We start from the raw sequence: 20,126 nt of genomic DNA on the forward strand, positions 1-20,126 counted from the left end.
GGGACTGGCTTATTACTCTGTACAGCAGCCAGTCTTTAATTCTCACACTTCTCAGGCCAGGAGAAATGATCTTCATCCGTACAGAGGCTCAGGGACCACCCGCCTCAGGTCCCTTCCCTTGGCCAGTAGGTGGTGGAAGAGTGTTGCCCTTGTGTGACTGCTCTGGAGGGAAGGAGGCTCAAATGGCCAGGGAAAGACTGAAACAGGCGTGGATATCCTCAAGGCTGAGAATAATGCCTGGCACTTGGAGCCTTTCCTCATTTCCATCTCAGACTGAAGAGCTGTGGTTCAGACTTGGCTCCCCTGTTCTTGCATCCCAGACTCCTCAAGCTTGCGGTGGTCATCTTTAGACCAAGTAAAATACTGTTTATTATATTCAGCAACTCCCAGTCTTACCAGGACTGTGGGCTTGGCAGGATTAAGGAGATGTTTTCCTTTCCACCTGAAGGATTTGATTAGAACTTATATTTGGTATCATATTATTTGGTTCTAGGGCAGTAGCAAAGAAATTACCCAGGACGTATAATTTTGTGGCTGGCCCAATCATAGTCAGTGCCGAGTGTTGATCAGAAAGCAGGAGCATTGTGACTTTTCTTGGTGTGTTTCACTTTTTTTTTTTTTTTTAGCACCTTCTAAATTTCCAGCACTGGAAATACAGTGATGACAAACAGCTCCTACCCTCTAGGAGCTCACGGAGTCTAATTATTTGAGTTAAACCCAAACCGCATGTTTTGATTGCCCATAGAGACTCTGAAAATTCCTGTGCAGCAAGACAGAGCTGCTGGGAATCCAGGGCTGGGTCTGAGAGCTCCTTCCAAGTAGGGGAAGCATTGCCTAAAATAGCAGAGGAGCATGGTGGGCACTGCACTGTCCTAACTGTATCCAGCTGGAGGTGACAGCGGTGCCATATAGTGGGCCTCAGTGACATCCAGGTCGTTTCCAGCAGGTGTTGGCATCCATAGGGAAGTTCAAGTAACCAACCATCAGTTCATTAATTTTTTTCTTCCCCAGAAAAGGCTGAGTCATCCCCGAGGTGATCCTATGGTGGATAGATGCTGGCATCTTCTCCTCTTGATACAACCACCTGGGAGGCTGTTAGGACATAACGATGAGGAAGTCTTTCAAGGTTGTGGAAAATGGTACCTGCTTAGGTACCATCCTGTCAGGCTGAACCATAGTAAAAGTTACCAGCCTCTGAGTTACTTGTGGGTTTCTTTGGGGGTAGCTCTTTTTTTTCTTTGGTTGCTGGCCAGTATCATTCTCCCTGCTTCTCTTCCTCCTCCCAGCGGGGCCTGCCACTGCTCAGCCAGGCATCGGGAAGATATGCCAATCAGAAGAAAAGCAAATCCACTGTCCAATCCCTTACTTTCTCTTTTACCCTCCACAAAACACACACATACACCCCTGAACAATGATGCATTAAAACAAGGTGACAGAAAGGCTGCATGGAGGACTACAGGTTGACCTAACTTCAGGAACTGCTTTTTAATAGCTGTAGAAGATCACACCATTTTCTGGCTCGGCTCTTAAGTGAAACTCCATCCAGAACATACCTCACCTTCTATTTGACCTCTGGCCATAACCCACAACCAAAGCAGATCATCACTGGGCACACCCCAAACTAAGGGCCAGGAAACCCGCGCTGGGTCTGCCACAGACCCAGTGTGCCGGCCTGCAGTCTCACGCCTGCATGTCACACACACCCCTTTAAGAAGTCATGGGCTTTAATTCTGTCTCATTAGTTGGTGTCATGCAGACCATTGGGAATTCGGAGCACAAGTTTGCTTCTAAACTCTGGGATTTGCAGGCCTAGAACAGGGCAGGCAGTGTTCTAGGATAAACCAGCCAACTGAGAATCTCCATTTCCTCTCCTGCTGACACATTTCATTCTTACTGATTAGGACTTGTCAGTTATTTTACTGTTTCCCCAGATTTAGAAATTTACTAATTGCCCACTGTGTGCTAGGTACTCTTTTGAGCACTGGCTTTATAATAGTAAGCCAGGTATACAAAAATCCATCCCTCATGGAGCTTGAGGTCTAGAATTGAGATGGATAACAATCAAAATAACTACATAAAATATTAGGTTGAACTACATGAAATGGCCATTTTTTCAGGTAAAAAATAATTATTGACAGTTTCCTATGACTCAGATATATTCTATGTTAGTATTAAGTGCTAAGGAGAACTAATAAAGGAGGGGTCACAGCAAGTAGGTGACAGGTTGGTGGTTGAAATTTAAGTAGAAAGGAACAGAAGACTACACCAAGAAGGCGGCATCTAAACATGGCCTGGAAGCTACTTGGAAAAAGAGCCAGATGACTACCATGGGCTGGAGCAGAAAGTTCAAGGCTCAGAAGGGCAGAGGGGAGTTCAGAAAGGTAATAGGGCCTTGAAGGCCAGGGAGAAAAGGCTGGATTTTATACTGAAAGAAGGGAGAACTTTATGAGCTTTTTCTAGTTATTTTACTAGGAAGCAAAAAGAATCTGTTGGGCTGATGTTCATGATTAAGGAATGCTTGTTAGGTCCTGCAATGGCTGCTCAGAAGCTGCACTGGGCCCCAAGACCACTAGAGAGTCAGGACCTTATGCAGTGAGGATTGAGTATGGTATCCCCTGAGAGGGCCACCTTTCTAAACTTCCTGAAGTTCCTTTGGTAGAGAGCCTTTTTCTAAATACTCAGAAAGATGACAAATGTGGTGATTCTTTTGTTTTGTTTTGTTTTTGCTTACCTGAAGACCATTTTATTTCTCTCAGTCAGACATAGGTCTTTGCATTTTCATGGCAGCAACCATGCTAATGACAACTCTGATGAGTGCTGGGAGAGAGGTCCACCAGCCAGGGCGGGTAGACATGGCCTCTCCCTCCCTCTGGCCCTCTGACAGTTCAGGTAAGGCCTCTCCCGTTTGGCTGCCCGAGTTGGGAGCCTGTGGTTTTGGCATACATCACATACCACAGCCCACTTCTTATTACCCTCCCATGTAGACCTCCTGTGGGCTTCTGTTCAAGCTGAGGCTTTGGATAAGCTCATAAGCCTGGCACCCATATAGGCTGTCTCCCTGCTATTCTTATTCACTAATTGGCCAGTAGCAGCCACAAGATTTCAAGATGGCCTGAGGACACCTCAGGAGCCTTATCTCAGAAAGGTATATGCTGAGAGAACTAAGTGGTACTGGAGTGAATGCTCCTGACTGTGCTGTGAGAGGGGTCTTTTATTAAAATGAGGGCTACATTATTTAACACTGCCTACTTCCCAGAAGTATATGATACAGCTGAACTCGGGTATTTTGTGTGTCCTACAACCAGCTAAAGCCCTGCACAGAGCAGCAGAGCTGCTATGTGACAGCAAACTCCATGCTTTCTGTCTTCAGTCCCCATGTTAAAATGCACTAATTTTACTTGATGGGCTTTTTGTAAGCCACATAATACAAATGATGTGTGCAATATTTAATTGGAGCCACAATCCAAATGTGAATATTCTGGTCTTTTAAAGGGAAGAGCAGCCAATGAGACCCTCCTAGGGCCCACACTACAGCCTGACCACAGAGGCTGCAGGCCACAGTACCTGCGGGTTCTTGTAATATCAAGCCATGGTGCCTCATGGTTTCCAGGGTGGTACTGTAGGACCCAAAGGGGGAAACTACTGAAGCTCCATGTACCTTGGGTGAGGTTTTCCAGGTAATAAGGTAGGAATTTATTACAGGCCTGCTCAGTAATTTTAGGTCTCCCAGCCTAGTAAGATCTGTGCAGCTAGTTTACTCTTCAAAGGCTTTAATCTAGAGCCAGGTGCTAGTCTATCTGCTTCTTTGTTGTTATTGCTGTGGACAGAGAAAGTTCTCTTTACAGACTTCAATACTCACGACTACCTTATGAATTAAGAATTAGCCCATTTTATAGGTGAGGAATCAGACAGTTCAAGAGACTTTTCTAAGGTCACCCAGCTCACTGATGGCAGAGCTGGGATTCAAATCTCTAACTTACTCCAAACTTAGAGCTTTTAACTACAAACTGACCCAACTCTTAATTTAGTGAGCCTTTGTGCGATCCCTTATCTTGCTAGTTTGGGTTCTAGCTTCATACTAACTATAGGGGTTTTCTGCTATGTGACTTCTAGCCTTTGAATTGACACCAAAACCAAGATTGCTGGCTCAGGACCTTGCATAGTCCAGAGTACCAACCCATTCTCCACTGGCTGCCTTAACCTTGAAGGTTTTAGCTCCATGCTCCCAGTACTCTGACCTCTGGAGAGTAGAGGGTTACAAGGTTAGTAAGACTACTTTGATGAATCACCCTTCCTCAGACAGCAGGTAAACAGATTCCCTCAATTCCACCCTTGCTAGAAAGTTCCCTGAGGCATTCAGAGTAGAACAACAGGATTAATTTCAGAAGTAGGGACAGTCAGACCCAAAAACCCATGCCAGCACAGACTGCAAGGTCTGGCAAGAAGATGCCATCACAGGCTGAAGACAGCTCTATGAACTTTGTGATCTGTGGTTTGAAACACTGTCCCTGACCTTCCTTCAAACCACATAGTAGCACATATTCATCATGCTTGTTTTGTGGGGAAGTTGCTGTAAATGGCTTGGAAGCTTTGGTTTGATAAACCCAGAGAATTTCAGCAAATGTAGGAAAAGAGAATTTAGAGCTAAGATTAAATTACAAGGATAATACTGCTATTCCAAGGTATCTAAAACACAGGTTATTTTGGTTACAAATCAGCAATTGGTCAGGTAGGCATCATTTTTCAGGGAAAATTGTTTGTTCCTGCCACACAGAATAAAGCCACCCTCTTGCAGCATTCTTTCTACCAAGAAAGTTTTGGCGCCCACAGTTGCCTTTGCCATTTCAGCTTCTGGACTTATATATCTCCTTCTGCCGTGTGTGAGTAGGGGCCAGGACTGGGGAAAGGCTCCTTCCCACAAGCATAGGGCAGACACCAGAAAGTGACTCCCTCCTTAGTCCTGGCGCTGGAGAGCTTCTAATCAACCAGTGCTGGCAGGAAAAGTAACTCAGTTACATGGTGAGATCAAAAGAAGTAGGAAAGTGGATATTTAGAATGACAGGGTGGTGGGGTGAGCAAAACAGAAGCAGAGATTAGTGTCTGCTCATGGCTGAATCCACTTAAAAGTGTTCAGACAGAAAATTCTTATGCAACTTATAATCTGTTTCTAAATGTATATAAATACAGAAATCTCTGGGCCAGTATGTGGTTGGTGGATGCCAGCAAACAGACTCCTCACGGGCCTACTTAAAGTACTGACATTCAAGTTAAGATCAGATCTGTTGCATTTAACCATGGATCTGTGTGAAGTCCCTTACACCAGGGGGTGGCAAACTTTTTCTGCAAAATGCCAGATAGTATATATCTTGTATTTTGCAGTCCATAGGGTCTTCAGCAGCTACTTCCACTGCTGGTCCAGCACAGAAATAGCCAGAGGTAGTCCATACATGAATGGGCAGAGCCACAATCCAGCAGAACCTTATTTACAAAAACAAGGCCATGCCTGACCTGTGGGGCTTAGTTTGCTGACCTCTGCCTTAGACCAAAGGGGAAATGCTCACTACTAAGAGCTCTGTGGGGAGAAATAACAAGTCAACTTGCTTTTCTGGTAGAGAAATTATTAGTGGGTTCACATCCAAGATGTACAAAAGAGGCAAAAAATATTTCTAAATAAAGTGGTATTTCTTAATGAGGCCTAATTAGTTGCATAAAATAGTCCCTAACACTTGCTTTTGCAGAATGGGCGCCACAGCCCAAAGCAGACAAATAAGCAGGTGACGACGACAAACCTGCGTGGCTTCTAACTTTGCACTGCAGAGCCGTGGGGGTGTTCACCTGTTTTCTCTTCTACCCTGCAGGCCTCTTCCTCATCCTCGGTCTGATACTCTACCCAGCGGGCTGGGGCTGCCAGAAGGCCGTAAGCTACTGCGGACACTATGCGTCAGCCTACAAACCTGGAGACTGCTCCTTGGGCTGGGCTTTTTATACAGCCATCGGTGGCACAGTCCTCACCTTTCTCTGTGCCATCTTCTCCGCACAAGCAGAAATTGCAACCTCCAGTGACAAAGTACAGGAAGAAATCGAAGAGGGGAAAAACCTTATCTGCCTCCTTTAGAGACATTAATGCCATTTTCTTCCTTGTGTAACCTTGTGTAACAGTCTGCATTTGGTTTTGTCATTTGAGTCAAGTGAAGAACTAGCCTTTACCTACCAAGCCACATTCCACAGCCCCCAAACCCTGAGCCTTAAGAGGGCCAACGAGAGGCAATAAGCAGAGTATCTACACACGAGGGCCGCAGTGAGACAGAACACGAAAATTGTACATAAACCCTGACATGCAGCTGATACATTGTCAGACTCTGTTGTCTCCAAGGCTCAATGAAGGATAATGATCTAAACCATTAAAGCAGCAATTTCTTCGGAAACAGGAGACTGTTAACCAGATTCGCAGGCTGTTTTGAGATGTGTGTTTGCTACAAGATTGCATACCTGTGAGCATCTCTGCCTCAGAATGAAGTTTAGGGGTTGGTGTATTGTTTCCTGTTTCTTTCAAGTTAACTCAGTCAGAGGCTACAACAAAGAGCGCACACTTACCAGGGACAGGATGTATGCTAAAGGGCATAACAAGATACTGTCTCTTGCTTAGCCGACCAAAGGAAGTTGGCAGGGATGGTGTGGGATCCTGGTGTGGAACGTATTCTCGGCTGAATTCCAGTGTAGGGTGGATCAATTGAACTGTCACTCCGAGTAAAGACCTGTGTGATCATGCGAAAAAAGTACAAAATCCTGCTAGTGAAGACAAATTCACTGTGCTTCCCAGCAGTCAGGCTAGTGCCAGTACTGGCCCAGCCTCTTCTTCCACTGGACATCACATTTTCTTCTAGGGTTAGGGCTGCACTTTGACTGCCAAACAAAATCTATTTCCTCATTCCAGGCAGAGAGGTCTCCAAGCCAGCTATGGCTTATTCACATGTTCACTGGGAGAACTTGCCAGAATCTCAGCACCTGTGAGGAGACCTTTTCTCACTGTTGATGATGCAGTAGTCAGCTGTATTTCCAACCTCAGCAGCAGCAGAATAGCATTCTTTGGAGGAAAAAAAAAGCTAGTCATAGGAGTTAAGTTTTTATAGTCACTGGTGTTGGCCCTGAAAGCACCCTAAAGTAACATTAAATTGCTGCACCTGATGAGCTGCCACAAAGGCTTCATTCCCAGCAAAGTACAGAGTAGAAAGTTAATGCAAAAACAAGAGCAAGACCAAGCTCATAGCACCAGCCTATACCTGTTTACAAAAAGAACTGACCACCCCTATTTGTAAAGGATTTAGGGGCTTTTAATCTAGTTTCTATAAATTGCCAGTATAATTGATTCAGGTAAATGGTATTAGTTCTGACCTCACATTTACTTTGGAATGATGAAAATGGCCAGAAAGAACCCAGTCTGGTATTACTCTGAGTTTCAGAATTGCAGAATGATAAACACTTCTTCACAACTTAACCAAGTAGAATGGACCTGTCAGATTTCTAGAAGAATTGGAGGTATAGGTCTCTTTGGGTTTATGAATCTGCTCACTTGAGGGCTTGCTTTGTTTGAAAACTTAATTACCACACTCCTTCTTTGGGCATGGTATTGTATGCTAAGTGCCACCAGGCATATAACCCTGATTCAGATTTTACAAGCCTGCCCTGAATGAATCATTAAGCTGTGAGAGTCTAAAACCATGCCTTGGTGCAGAACAAATAACTGCTTTATAGCTAGCTAGCTGTCTAGCTGTCTGTCTATCTATCATCCATCTATCTATCTATCTATCTATATCTATCATCTATCTATCTATCTATCATCTATCATCATCTATCATCTATCAATCTATCATCCATCATCTATCATCTGTCTATCATCTATATCTATCATCTATCATCATCTATATCTATCATCTATCTATCTATCATCTGTCTATCTATCTATCTGTCTATCATCTATCTATCTAGGTGGAATGGAGCAACTAAAATGGTACCCCATTCTGGCTTTTGGCCTATAGCAAAAACCTATCTTATCTCACAAATTAGGACCTAAGGGCAGGAGGGGTGGGAGTGTGAAACCAGGCCTTAATGCATTCACCATTCTTAAGACCAAAGAAGTTCAGAAGAAGCATGCTGTAAATCCTGTGACTTTCTTTGAAAAGAGGAGGTAAACAGGTTTCCTTACAGCAACCTATGGTAAAGCTCAGGAAACATTAACCCTATTCCTGATGCCACGAAATAGGTGATGGCAGCCAATGGACAGGGCTCCTGTCCCCGATCATGCATTTTTATGCTCAAACCAATGTACCCAAGTAACTATGTTTCAAATCTTTGCAGTAATTATTAAAAAACAACAACAACAAGGAATTCACCTTATCAGGCAAATCTTGATAGAAACACAAATTTTTTTCTTAAATTTATCATCAGAAGACTTACCAATCTTATACTCTCCTTACAGACCACTTAAGTCTTGAGCCCAGAGGCTCCTCCAAGCATGTCCATCATCTTTCCTGCCTGACTGCTGTATCCCTAGACCACCCTGATAACAACAGTCACAAGTGAAAATGTGATCTCTCTTGGCCAGAAGTCATTTGCTTAGTCTGAATGTGGCAGAAGACAGAAAAGTACATGTGCACACACAAAACCCCAAACCACTGAAAACTAAAACACTGACTTAGAAAGCAGAACAGCAATGGAATTCCTCTAGCAGAGACAGAGTAAGAGGCAATGTTGGGCCTTTTAAACCTTCAGTCCATTAGCGGCTTTAGTTGGGATGAATGGAATATCCAAAATCATGTTCTCAAGACCAAAACTGCACAGCAGTTTAAAAACCACTGAATATGGAATGGGTTAGAAGTTTAAAAACAAAAATGTTAGACTGATTGTTGACTCACATTTTTCTAATTTCTATCATCTAATCACCTCAGCCTAAAAATCTAATGTACCTGGACCATTAATTACTAAAAGTCTTATTTATTTTTGTCTTCATTTTCGCTTAAAGTTTTGTGGTGAGCTGGGCTTCTCAGTGAACTCCCCAGAAGGCAGAAATATCTGCCTTGAATTCTGTGGATTCTTTAAACCTGTGTGCTAATTCAACAATGTTACATTAATTGTATAAGGGTTTTGTATAATTTTCAGACATCTGTGGTGTAATGATCTTTGTAAAACATGTATCCTGTAAAGTGCCATAGTCTTTTTTTATGTGTAGCATATTTAAGAAATATATATGTATATTATACATACACAGTTCTGTGTGAAAGATGTGCAATAACAGGTGTATGTATGTTTTGTTTTTTTGGAAACTGGACAGGAGTCAGAACAGGGATTGTTTCTGTTTTGGCAAAGGAGAGTAAAACATTTTTGCCTTCATGGCCTAGTCATTAACCCACAATAATTTTAATGCTACACAAGCCTATGTGAAGGAGAGACTGGTATGAATCATTTTTTCCTGGGTCTAAATTAATCACTAGATTTTTGTGAAAGTTAGCCAGCAATCCAGGCCCAGTTAATGCTAGTTTTTCATGTGAAATGTGAAGCTGCCATGTTGCCTTTTCTGTTAGTGTGATAACTAGTAGCTGGTACATAATCATCACTAAGGAGCTGTTTCTTAATTAATCCTTTGATAGACCATGTTAATGCTAGACCGCTAATCTCACACCTTAGCCATAGGAGTCTGGCTTAGAACAGACCTCTCTGTGCAATAACATGTGGCTACTGGAAATCCCCAGCCCTCATTTGTATTTGGGCAGCAATGACTCCCAAGGGCCAAAAGAGTTAAAGGCATGACTAGGATTTCTTCTGAGACGACTGTGGTAAAATGCCTTCCAAGGCTGGGGGGTCATTATGTGCTTTGGAGGACCTCAGCACCACTTGATATTCAACAGCCACTTGAGCCAAATATGAAACTGTATTCACCATTAATGGACTCAATTTGAGCCTTCAAATTTGTGATTATCCTACTATATTGTAAGCTAATACATTGTTTGTCTAGCATTGATTAGGTTTCTGTGCATATGTATTTTCACAACATCCACCCCACCCCTTCTCAGATCTGAATTAAACCAGATTTTGTAAACACATATCTGCTTCTTTCAAGTCTTAAGTATATTTGTTTCAATATGATGTGTATAATTTGATCAAGAAAATACCAAATTTTATGTTAAACACTAACTTACATGTAATATTGATTAATATTGATGAAAGAAAAAAGATATTCAGGTATTTTAACTATTTCATTCACTAGTAACATAAATCCTTAGCTTAGCATCAACATAATTATGTATTATGAAAAAATTATAAACAAATCAGAAAAAACTCAAATACTATATAAATATCTTAATTTTAAAGTAAAATAGATATACATAATAATGACAAAGGAAAAAAATCAAAAAGTACATTCTCACTCTTTCAACAAAAATGCCAAAATTAGCAGTTTCACACCCACATTTCTTAAAGGTTATTTTGCCTATAAAAAGTCTCATCCAGAAGTAGAATTCTAATTTATAAATTCAAAATGACACTAACCACCCTTTTCATAAACTCTTTTTCAACTCTCCATATCCCATGAAGCACTTATCTGATGGAATAAACAAAAATGGCCATTTGTTTTCCCAACCTAAGGCCTATGTCATGAAACTACATTCACTGGCTTCTAACCATACCTGATACCCGCCAGGTTTCTAATAGAAACTAAAATTAAAAGCTGACAAAGTTATCCAAATTGCTAAAGAAAAAATTTTCTAAGCAAGTCTGATTTAAATAATCCAAGCAAAATTGGAAGTTTTCAGTGCTTATTCTCAAAAAGTTAATCCACAAAAGAAAGAACCCTGCTGGGGAAGCCTCACATGTATGTCCCATTTCATCCTAGTTTTACTTAGCAGTTCTGCTACTGCAACAACTTTCCAAAACTCATCTTCCTGGAGCACAATGCATTCAACTTACTTTGAGCCCTCCTTAAAATCTTAACATAAAACCACTTAAAACCAGTCTTGACTATCCTGGACATTTCCTTTAAGTGGATTATTTCGGTAGTTTCCAACAATTCAGTACATCTTTCACTCTCAAACACTAAAGGATAAGGTCATCAATGCAAACTTTTAGTCAACTTTTCAAAGCAGCAAGAACCAATAATTGACGATATTACAGAGTCCTTAGCTGCTTAGTCACTTGGCTGGGGCCATCTAAATGCTATTATCTTCTTTCTTGCAGCTTCCTTCTCACCCTGAAAATTTCTGCAAGACAGTTCTTTAAGACATAAACTGCTTATTTTGCTTAAGTATATGTGACATAGATAAAAGCATAAATAAATAAGAGGAAGTAGTAAAATCATATGGGAAAGAAAAATCTAAAACCTACAGGCAAGCAGTCCACCAAGTACCTATGTTTGAAGGAAACCTGAATTAAGGCAGGTGATAGTGAAGACAACGAGTTTAGATGTTAGGGAAAAATAAGAGACAGCTTGGTGACTGATTTGAGGCAGTGGGAAAGAGTCCAGCATGACTGCCAGGTATTTAGATAGTGATGCCAATACCAAGATTAGGAAGTCAACAAAGAATGCTGAAGGGGGAACGGTTAAGGTTAGGCTGCCAACAGAGAAGTCCTGTGTACAGCTAGAAGACCAGGTTGGAGAAAGAGATTTGGGAGTCATTAATACACATGGACAGAAAATGAGAGTTCTTAATTATTGTGTAGGTACTATGCTAAGGACTTCATGTAATTCATTGAAACCCTTTGAGTAGTAGAAACTATTAGTCTCATTTTATACTAAAGTTAAACTATCACTTAAGTGACATAAATGACGTTAAATGATTTGCCCAGGTTAAAAAGCTAGTAAAGTGGCAATGCCAAGGCTCAAATACAAGTTTGACACCAAAGTCTACATTCTCAAAACAGCTGTAGTTTCCTTCCACCTAAGGTACAGGGTGAGGAGAAGGCCGATACAAACCCCTGGGAAACACCAATATCTGTATAGGAAACTCTAAGAATAAATTTGAAGTATAACTCCAAAAAGACCACACTGTAAGATGACAACTGATGTAAACACTGCTCTTTCTTCCCTTTCAGAGAAAAACTTGGTAGTTTTTCATATTTTTTAAGATGACAGCATATGTTCTCAATTCACTCAATCCTACAGACAGTAAAAATTCATCAGCTATATGATATTGATAAAACAAATGAATAGTTTGATAGTTTTTCTTGTGAAAATAAACTCTCTAGGATAAGCAACTATTTATTATATAAGAGGCATATTTTCATCAGGTAGAATAGAAATAATAATTAAGGATTTGTTTCAACTAAAGTTTCTCCAAACACACACACAAACGCCAAAGACCATTTAGTAAAGCTAACACTGAAGAGCAAGCAGCAGTACTCACCCACATATTGTACAGCTAGACTTTGGTCTGGAGACTTCAAAAATACATGTAACTTTTTCTTGACTGTTGATTCCCCACCCCCCCAGGGTCCCTTGTCCCTAAAAGATGGATATGAATTACTGGAAGGATGGAAAGGAAACAGAATTGGAGAGAGGTGGCACCATGTGCCAGAAGCAGCCACACACTTGGCAGGAGTCCAGGGACATGTATCTAACTGCCCCACCCCAGCTCTTCACTACCACTCACTGAATGACTAGGATACTTCCCTACTCCTCTATAAAAATAGGATCAATAATAGAAATTACATCGTAAGTTTGATGTGAGGAATAAGTGACAGATGTAAAGCATTTAGTATAGTCTCTGGTATATAGTAAATCCTCAATAAATAAAAGTTATTATTAGAAGAAATTAATTAAGAGAATCCTCTGTCTGCCCAGACTAATATTATTTAGAGTTGATCTTGAAAAAATTGTGACGAGTAACATAACCTGTTGTTACAATAAATCTTTTTTTACCTAAAGATGCTAAATTAATTAGTCACCTAAGCTCACCATTTCTTTTTCTATCCTGTACTAATCACCTTTAGCTTAGTGCTTTCAGGAAGCAGAAGATTTCTCTGTGGAGGCAGGATACACGGTCACTCCTATTTAGCAAAAAACAAAACAAAAACAGGTGGTGTTGGACAAACTCACCATCTATAGAAAACTAGAATGCTCAGAAAACAAATCTACATATTTGTAGAACTTATTTGTGGCAAAGACTTTTTAGGAAAGAGAAATCCAATGTTGGTAAAGTGTGGATAAAGAGGCCATTTTGTACACTGCTGATTGAGGCATAAATTAATAGGATTTTCCGGAGAGCAATCTGGAAATTTACATCAAAGATCTTTAAAAATATACTTATGCTGTGACCCAAGCAAACTGTCCTAAGGAAAGCCCAAAAGCCAAGACCCCAAAGTTTAGGACATTCCCTGATAAATTAGTTATAATAAAAAAAGCTGAAAACCAGAACCTTAAGGAGTAACAACAGGACTTAGAAATATAAATTATGAGTGGCCAGGAAATAATTACAAAGTGGCAATAAGTATGTAACTATCAGTAATTATTTAAATGTAAATGGACTAAATTTTCCAATCAAAAGACATAAAATGGCTTTTTAAAAGATTTTTTTAAAAAGACCCATCTATATGCTGTCTACAAGAGACTCACTTCAGATGTAAGAATACACACAGACTGAAAGTGAAGGGATGGAAAAGAGGCTCCATGCAAATGCAACCAAAAGAAAGCTGGGAGAGCTATACTTACATCAAACAAAATAGACTTTAAAACAAAGACTGTAATAAAAGACAGGGGCATTACATAATGATAAAGGGGTCAATCCAACAGGAGGTTATAGTATATAAATTATTTTAAATACCCAACATAGGAGCACCCACATATATAAAGCAAATACTAATAGACCTAAAGGGAGAAATAACAAAACAATCATTGTAGGGAACTTTAATTACTCCAGTTACATCAGTGGATAAATCATCCAGACAGAAAATCAATAAAGAAACATCAGCCACCAATGACACATTAGACCAGATGGACTTACCAGATATATACAGAACATTCCATCCAAAAACAGCATAAGCACAATACACATTCTTTTCAAGCACACACGGAATATATTCTCCAGGATAGATCACATGTTAGACTAAAAAATAAGTCCAAATAAATTTAAGAAGACTGAAATCATATCAACCATCTTTTCTGACTACAATGGTATGAAACTAGAATCAATTAAAAGAATAAAGCTTGGAAAAATCACAAATATGTAGATTAAACAACATGCTACTCAAAACCAATGGGTCAATGAAGAAATCAAAGGAGAAATAAAAAAATACCTTGATACAGACAAAAATGGAAACAAAACATACCAAAATCTATGGGATGCAGCACATAATGTTAAATATCACTAAATAAACTTTTTTTATTTTAGAAAAAGAAAAATAATTTATGACACATGCGTATAAAGGTAGCTGCTATACAGCTAGTAAATATTATGGAAATACATTCAGACATTTAAAAAAAGGTCAACATATATTTATATCTTAATTGAAAAAATATTACAAACCATATGTTAATTGAAATTCTCCAGTTAAAACTATAAGAAACTTTTATACTTTGTCTTATGTCATTACATCTGCTTCACTCTTCATTCTCATTAGAGATAAGCTTTCTTAATGACTCCTTCCTCGTGGCAGAATATGGCTACCCCGTATGTTCCAATTTTGGAACAGCATAGTTCTTAACAAATCTACATTCAGAAAACAAATGAGCCAAGCACAAATTCACTATGGCTAAATGATATCCAGTACCAACTTAGTCTTAAGGGGCCCAAAGCAGTGGGGCTCGTGAGAGCTAGGTAAACATCCCTAAAGGATCTTTAACAAGGATGCAGAGGGAAATCTTATTTTTTAATTTAAGGAAAAAAATTTTCTTCCTAGAAAATTAATAGAATGATACAAAGTAAACTTTAATAGTAGTTATTTATGGGTGTAAAATTATAAGCAACTTTATCTTCTTTTGATTCTATTTTCTATACTTTATACTGAAATGTACATTAATTTCATATATTTAAAAAGTTAATTTTAAAAGCTAAATTTTTAGGTCATTATAACATAATGGTAAGTCAAGGAAAAATAGGATGAAAAAAATTCACATTGTTTTTATCCCTTAACTCTATAAAATATGTATGCAAGAGAATGGAAAAAATACAATAAAACATTAGCAGTGGTATCTCTAGGTGACAGAATTACAGATTATTTTTAATTTCTCATTCTCCATTTTTCAACTATTCTACAATAGGTATATATTGTTTTTATCCATTATAGAATTGACTGTGATCACTAGACAAAATAGGGATTTTTGGATGAAGAAACACCTGAAGAAGATGACAAACTGCCAACAATGATGAGACTATTGACTCACAACTATTTGTCTTGAGAATCACTAGCCCACAAAATGCTAAGATTTTGAAGGAATTCTAGGATTACAACTCAATGCTTAAAACAAGTAAAGAGTTTGAAATAAAATTTCATGCTATGATTCTACAAATTAGAACTGTTTAAATGTAGAGAAGATGATACTCTGAGTGACCTTATACAAATATATGAAACATTACTGGGTAGAAGAGAATTACCTGTTTTCTGTCCCTATTTGAGAAAAGATAAAGTGGGTTTTTAGTGCCACTAGCCATGCCAAGCCCAGAAAGATATAAGGTGAAAAATATATCAAGACTTAGATGAAAATAAATCAAGATTTAGATAAATATAAAATGGGATATTTACTGCATTGCTACATATGGTAGCTACCATGTCCATTTGGAATCACATGAACAATGCTAATGAACATTCTCTATGTTGAAGGCATTGTCTTAATCAAAACCACAAAATTAAATGGTAAAAATGAAACCCACAGGAAGAGTAAGAACACTAGAGCAGAGTCTTTCCCTACTTTCTTAGAACCTTTAAAGATACTTATCTAGGATAGATAGTGGTATGCCACGCTTAGAAAATTTCTGAAGACTTCTCTCTAGCTTTCTATGTACTGTCATAAAGCCCTAAAGTAAGGTTTTAAAATACCTATTAATATCAAAAGCTGTTTTATAAAATGTACTCTAAAATTCTAGTGGAAATACTTCACTTTCCATAATATTTAACCATTGACATACAACTTTTTAGTTTGAAAACAAGTTTTCAAAACAACTCTAATGTTTTAAAACATGTATTCTACTCTAAATAAATTTAAACTATGGTACTTGAAAATGTATCAAAGTAAAGCAGTTTTTATTTTTAGCCATCTCAATTACTTATACATCAACCACTGCTATTTTACCTCTAAAGCTTTTGATCACAGGAAGTCAACAAACTCCTCCAAACAACTTTCCTTAAAGGAAAAAATGGAAGGAGATACAATGAAATGGTGTATGACAGCCAGAGGAAAATACGTGCAAAAATGTAACAAGTTCTGTATATAACTAGTTTAAACATAAATTTTACGAAAATGAGATTCTGTCAGTGTTTTCAAAAGAAGATATAGCAGTAACTGTAAAAGCAAATGACTTATAGAAACAACTGTTAAACTTAACATAATTGTCCTCTGAAACGCAAACCATACATTATCTCAACATGATTTATAGGGGGATATACCAAAAGAAAATCCACTCATTTTTAGATATCACCCAGAAAGCGGTTCCTATTTTAATTGAACATGTATTTCTTAAAGTAAGATTTACCATGAACATTATTTCAGATATTTTTACATTTTCTTTACATAATCAAGTGAAAAATCCAACAATGCACACTTATACCAGTACATAAAACAGCAATAGGTAGCAAGTTTAAAAAACAGAACACAAGTTCAATCTAATCTATATAATACTAGTACAGAGGCATCGACTTTAACCCACAAGGGAAAATCTGAGCCACAAAACAGGTTTTTCACTTTGAACCTCATTAGCTCCTATATAGTCTGTGTATTCTACCCTTAAAGGGGTCAAAATATTTAGTATGAGTGAAGCTCATGTTCCATTACCTACAAAGGTCTAACACAACAGAAAAATTGCCACTTTATGTTGCTCAGTTTTAAACCAAGTCTTTTATATTATTTATTTTGTTTAGCACATGATAGAACTGTGCACAGATTTTTTTAAAAATCAAATGTGGAATTCGTATATACATTAACCCACAGAATAATTTCTGCCTCTGAAGTACTAATACAGTGTTCAAAATTAGACAAACATCCAGTAAACAGCTTTTTATTTTATGACACTGTGTTAATACAATAAATATACAAAACCTCCAAACCACTGAAAACATGCAACATTAGAGGGACAGATGGAGGGCATTTATATAGAACCATGACAGTCACCATGAGGGCAGCGCAGTAGTACTCACTGACAAAATATACAAATATCCCTAGATAAATAATCCAAGTCCCAAGTTATAAATCACTGAGCAATGATCTTCCAGTGTTCAAACTTTAGTTTGAAATAAAACAGCCACAACTTAATATTGCAAACTGAAAAATAATGTGGATGCTTATAACCCAAAGACCATTTCATGACTGTGATACTGGGCAATGTTAGTATTAAATGTGAAACACTATCAAATGCCAGTTTTCTGTTGAATGAAAATGACTACTCACTAATTGTTAAAAGAACAGAGAAGAACTTAAAACCCCTTATACCTTATCAAATTATAAGCATTGCCATCACTTGAATGCACATTTATGTTCTTAAAAAACAATTTTTTCTCATAAGCTTGTATTAACCCACAAAGCTGGATTAAAAAAATTTTTCCTCATCCACACATAAAAAGGTACTCTTGGTTGTAATTCTTTTTTGCTAGTAAACAATGCTACCTTTGGAGATCTTTACAGGATGGAGAGAAGCATTCCTATTCTTGAAGGAAAAGTATCTCAGTATTTTTCAAAAGTCTCTATGATATACCTTTCATTTATAATTTAAAGAAAAATAGAAATGGACTTGAGATAATAACAATGTTGGACACAGGTGCTCTTACTGCATTTTGTGGTTAATGTTTTGGACGTTCATAAAACTCACACTCAAAGTAACTGATACATTCAGAATTTTAATAAGATCATAGACTCTGAAAACCTTAAACTGGCTTATTTGTTTGAGAAGGTAGGTGGAGATTATCACCTGAAAAATATTCATAAAAGCAGTTTTAAATCCATACTCTGAATCCTATTTTCACCAGAATAAAATAAATAGTTTCTAAGTATATTACTTTAGTTAAGTCCCAAGTAAATCAGGTAAACACCATCTGGATGAATCCACTTTACCTAGTATCACACACAATTTCTTTCATAAATAGTGAGAACTCACCATTACGTGACCAGCATGAAATTCATTTTAACTCCAGATGTGGGGAAAAATGGAAGTGATTTAGCCATTTATGCCCATCTAATTTTTTTAAAGAGAGGATTTGCAATCTCAAATAATATAATTCAATAGACTAGCCTTACTTAAAAACAAGCTGAGTAAGTCACTACCTATTCTGCAAACTTAAGTTAGCTGAAAACTTCCAAAACACAGTATGGTGACTTTACAAACTGAGTCACTTAATCAGTATTAAAAATGATTCGAAGTTTCAACCCAAGTTATACTATAAGAATGAACTCCTGTGCCACAGAGTTACAATTTTAATGTGATTATATTCACAATGAATGCATTCAACTGTACTTGTACTTTCTTGCTTGGTCCAAGTTAAATATTTTATTTTTTCTGTTTATGAAAAATTTTAATGTATTTAATCTACCTCAAAAATTGAAAGACTGAGGTGAATTAGGGATTCAGGAATATGAGAAATGCCAAGGTCTTTTTATTTTTAGTGCCACTAGAGATGAGGGCCTAAAAAATCCCTTAAATACTGTATGTTCTTTTTTGGACAAGGAGTTAGGCTAGACCTTAATACCTCTTTAAAAATTATACAACCCCAAAAAAGAGCTGCCAAACACAATCTCAGTTCAATTAAAAAGGGTAGCCACAAGAATATACCAAAGTTTCCCTACAGGAATATTTTACTATATGAACACTGAAAATTAAAAATGAAGGTATTAACATCATTACATTCTATTCCATTGATTACCTTTTCTTTTGGATGATGCACTGCATATTAAATTCTCATATTGCACCCCAATAAATTTTTATTTAAAACAAACTATTGCAGAAAATCACTTATATGATTCTATAACAACTCTCCAATCCTATAACCATATGCAGTGCAGAACCCAAAATACTAATTCTTTTAATTAAAGAAAACATGGTGCCCATGCAAGATCAGAGATTGATATCAAAATATTAGCTACTCTAAAATAAAGAAAATTAAAAGATAAAATTTATATTATCTACTATGAAATGCACATAGGCTCTTCACTGGTGACTGAAACTTCTAAAAAGCAAGCCAATTAAAAAATCTGTAAGTCTCTGATGGCCCATCTCTCTCAATACAAATAGGGGAAAAAGAATGAAGCATTGCTTTACTGTTCCGATATGTAATTCTTAAGTCTAAGATTCTTGAAAGAATTATTGCAGCTAGTACTAAATGCATTTTTAATCGTAAGTGCTATATTAATTTCAATGTGTTGTCACTGAAATAATTCGCTGAACAAGTCATCCCCCCAAAAATATGGAGAATATTTATTTAGCGTGTAATATTTTTTTCTGCAAGGGGCACCAAAATACTAAGAAACTTATGGTAAATAATAAGATAAAGTTTTTCTGGTTTTAGCCCATGCACAAGTGAATAGGAAATATACATGCTGTGTGTACTGTGTGTTTTGAACATAAAAATATTTATAGAACACAGTAACTGGAGAAAAAAAGTACAGTCAAAAGGTAACAGTGTATTGTTTGAAGATTCTCTAAATTTGGTTACCCTTGAAAGCATTCTGAGCTGCACTAGTTGCTGCAGTTGAAGCTGCATTTGCAGCCGCAGTCTGGACAGTTTTGTTGGACATCACACCTGTGGCAAACTCCTGTTGGGCCTTCTCAAAACTAGCACCTGTTGTGCGATATAGTCCATGTACCTATGGAGGCACAAAAAAGTGGGAGAAGGTAAGTGGTAATCTAAACATTCATTTTTAGCAGCCCTTCAATTAATCTCAACATTACTCAGAGACAAAAGACTAGATAAAAGGACTAGATTCTAGGCATGACTCCTAA

The 20,126-nt window shown here is 37.8% G+C and overlaps 2 protein-coding genes across 4 annotated transcripts in view; one reads left to right on the forward strand and one right to left on the reverse strand.

Annotated features, from left to right (window-relative positions):
- Nucleotides 1–10,097, forward strand: part of LHFPL2 (LHFPL tetraspan subfamily member 2) — a 36,240-nt gene extending 26,143 nt beyond the window's left edge. Inside the window, exon 2 of one of the 2 annotated variants that reach the window (XM_036914140.2) lies at nucleotides 5,859–10,097. In XM_036914140.2, coding sequence (XP_036770035.1) covers nucleotides 5,859–6,115 — 257 coding nt within the window. In that variant the 3' untranslated portion in view covers nucleotides 6,116–10,097. Of the gene's footprint in view, nucleotides 1–2,756; nucleotides 3,232–5,858 lie in introns of those variants that run through there. The other variant, XM_057494073.1, reaches the window with a different exon arrangement.
- A 7,082-nt stretch (nucleotides 10,098–17,179) lies between these two features.
- SCAMP1 (secretory carrier membrane protein 1) overlaps nucleotides 17,180–20,126 on the reverse strand; it is a 171,276-nt gene continuing 168,329 nt past the window's right edge. For both annotated transcript variants that reach the window (XM_057494069.1, XM_036914139.2), the window contains one exon: nucleotides 17,180–19,990. In XM_057494069.1, the coding sequence (XP_057350052.1) occupies nucleotides 19,826–19,990 (165 nt within the window). In that variant the 3' untranslated portion in view covers nucleotides 17,180–19,825. The remainder of the gene's footprint in view (nucleotides 19,991–20,126) is intronic.

The sequence above is a fragment of the Manis pentadactyla genome, chromosome 2 (assembly GCF_030020395.1).
Source record: "Manis pentadactyla isolate mManPen7 chromosome 2, mManPen7.hap1, whole genome shotgun sequence".
NCBI classification, from domain to species: Eukaryota; Metazoa; Chordata; class Mammalia; order Pholidota; family Manidae; genus Manis; species Manis pentadactyla.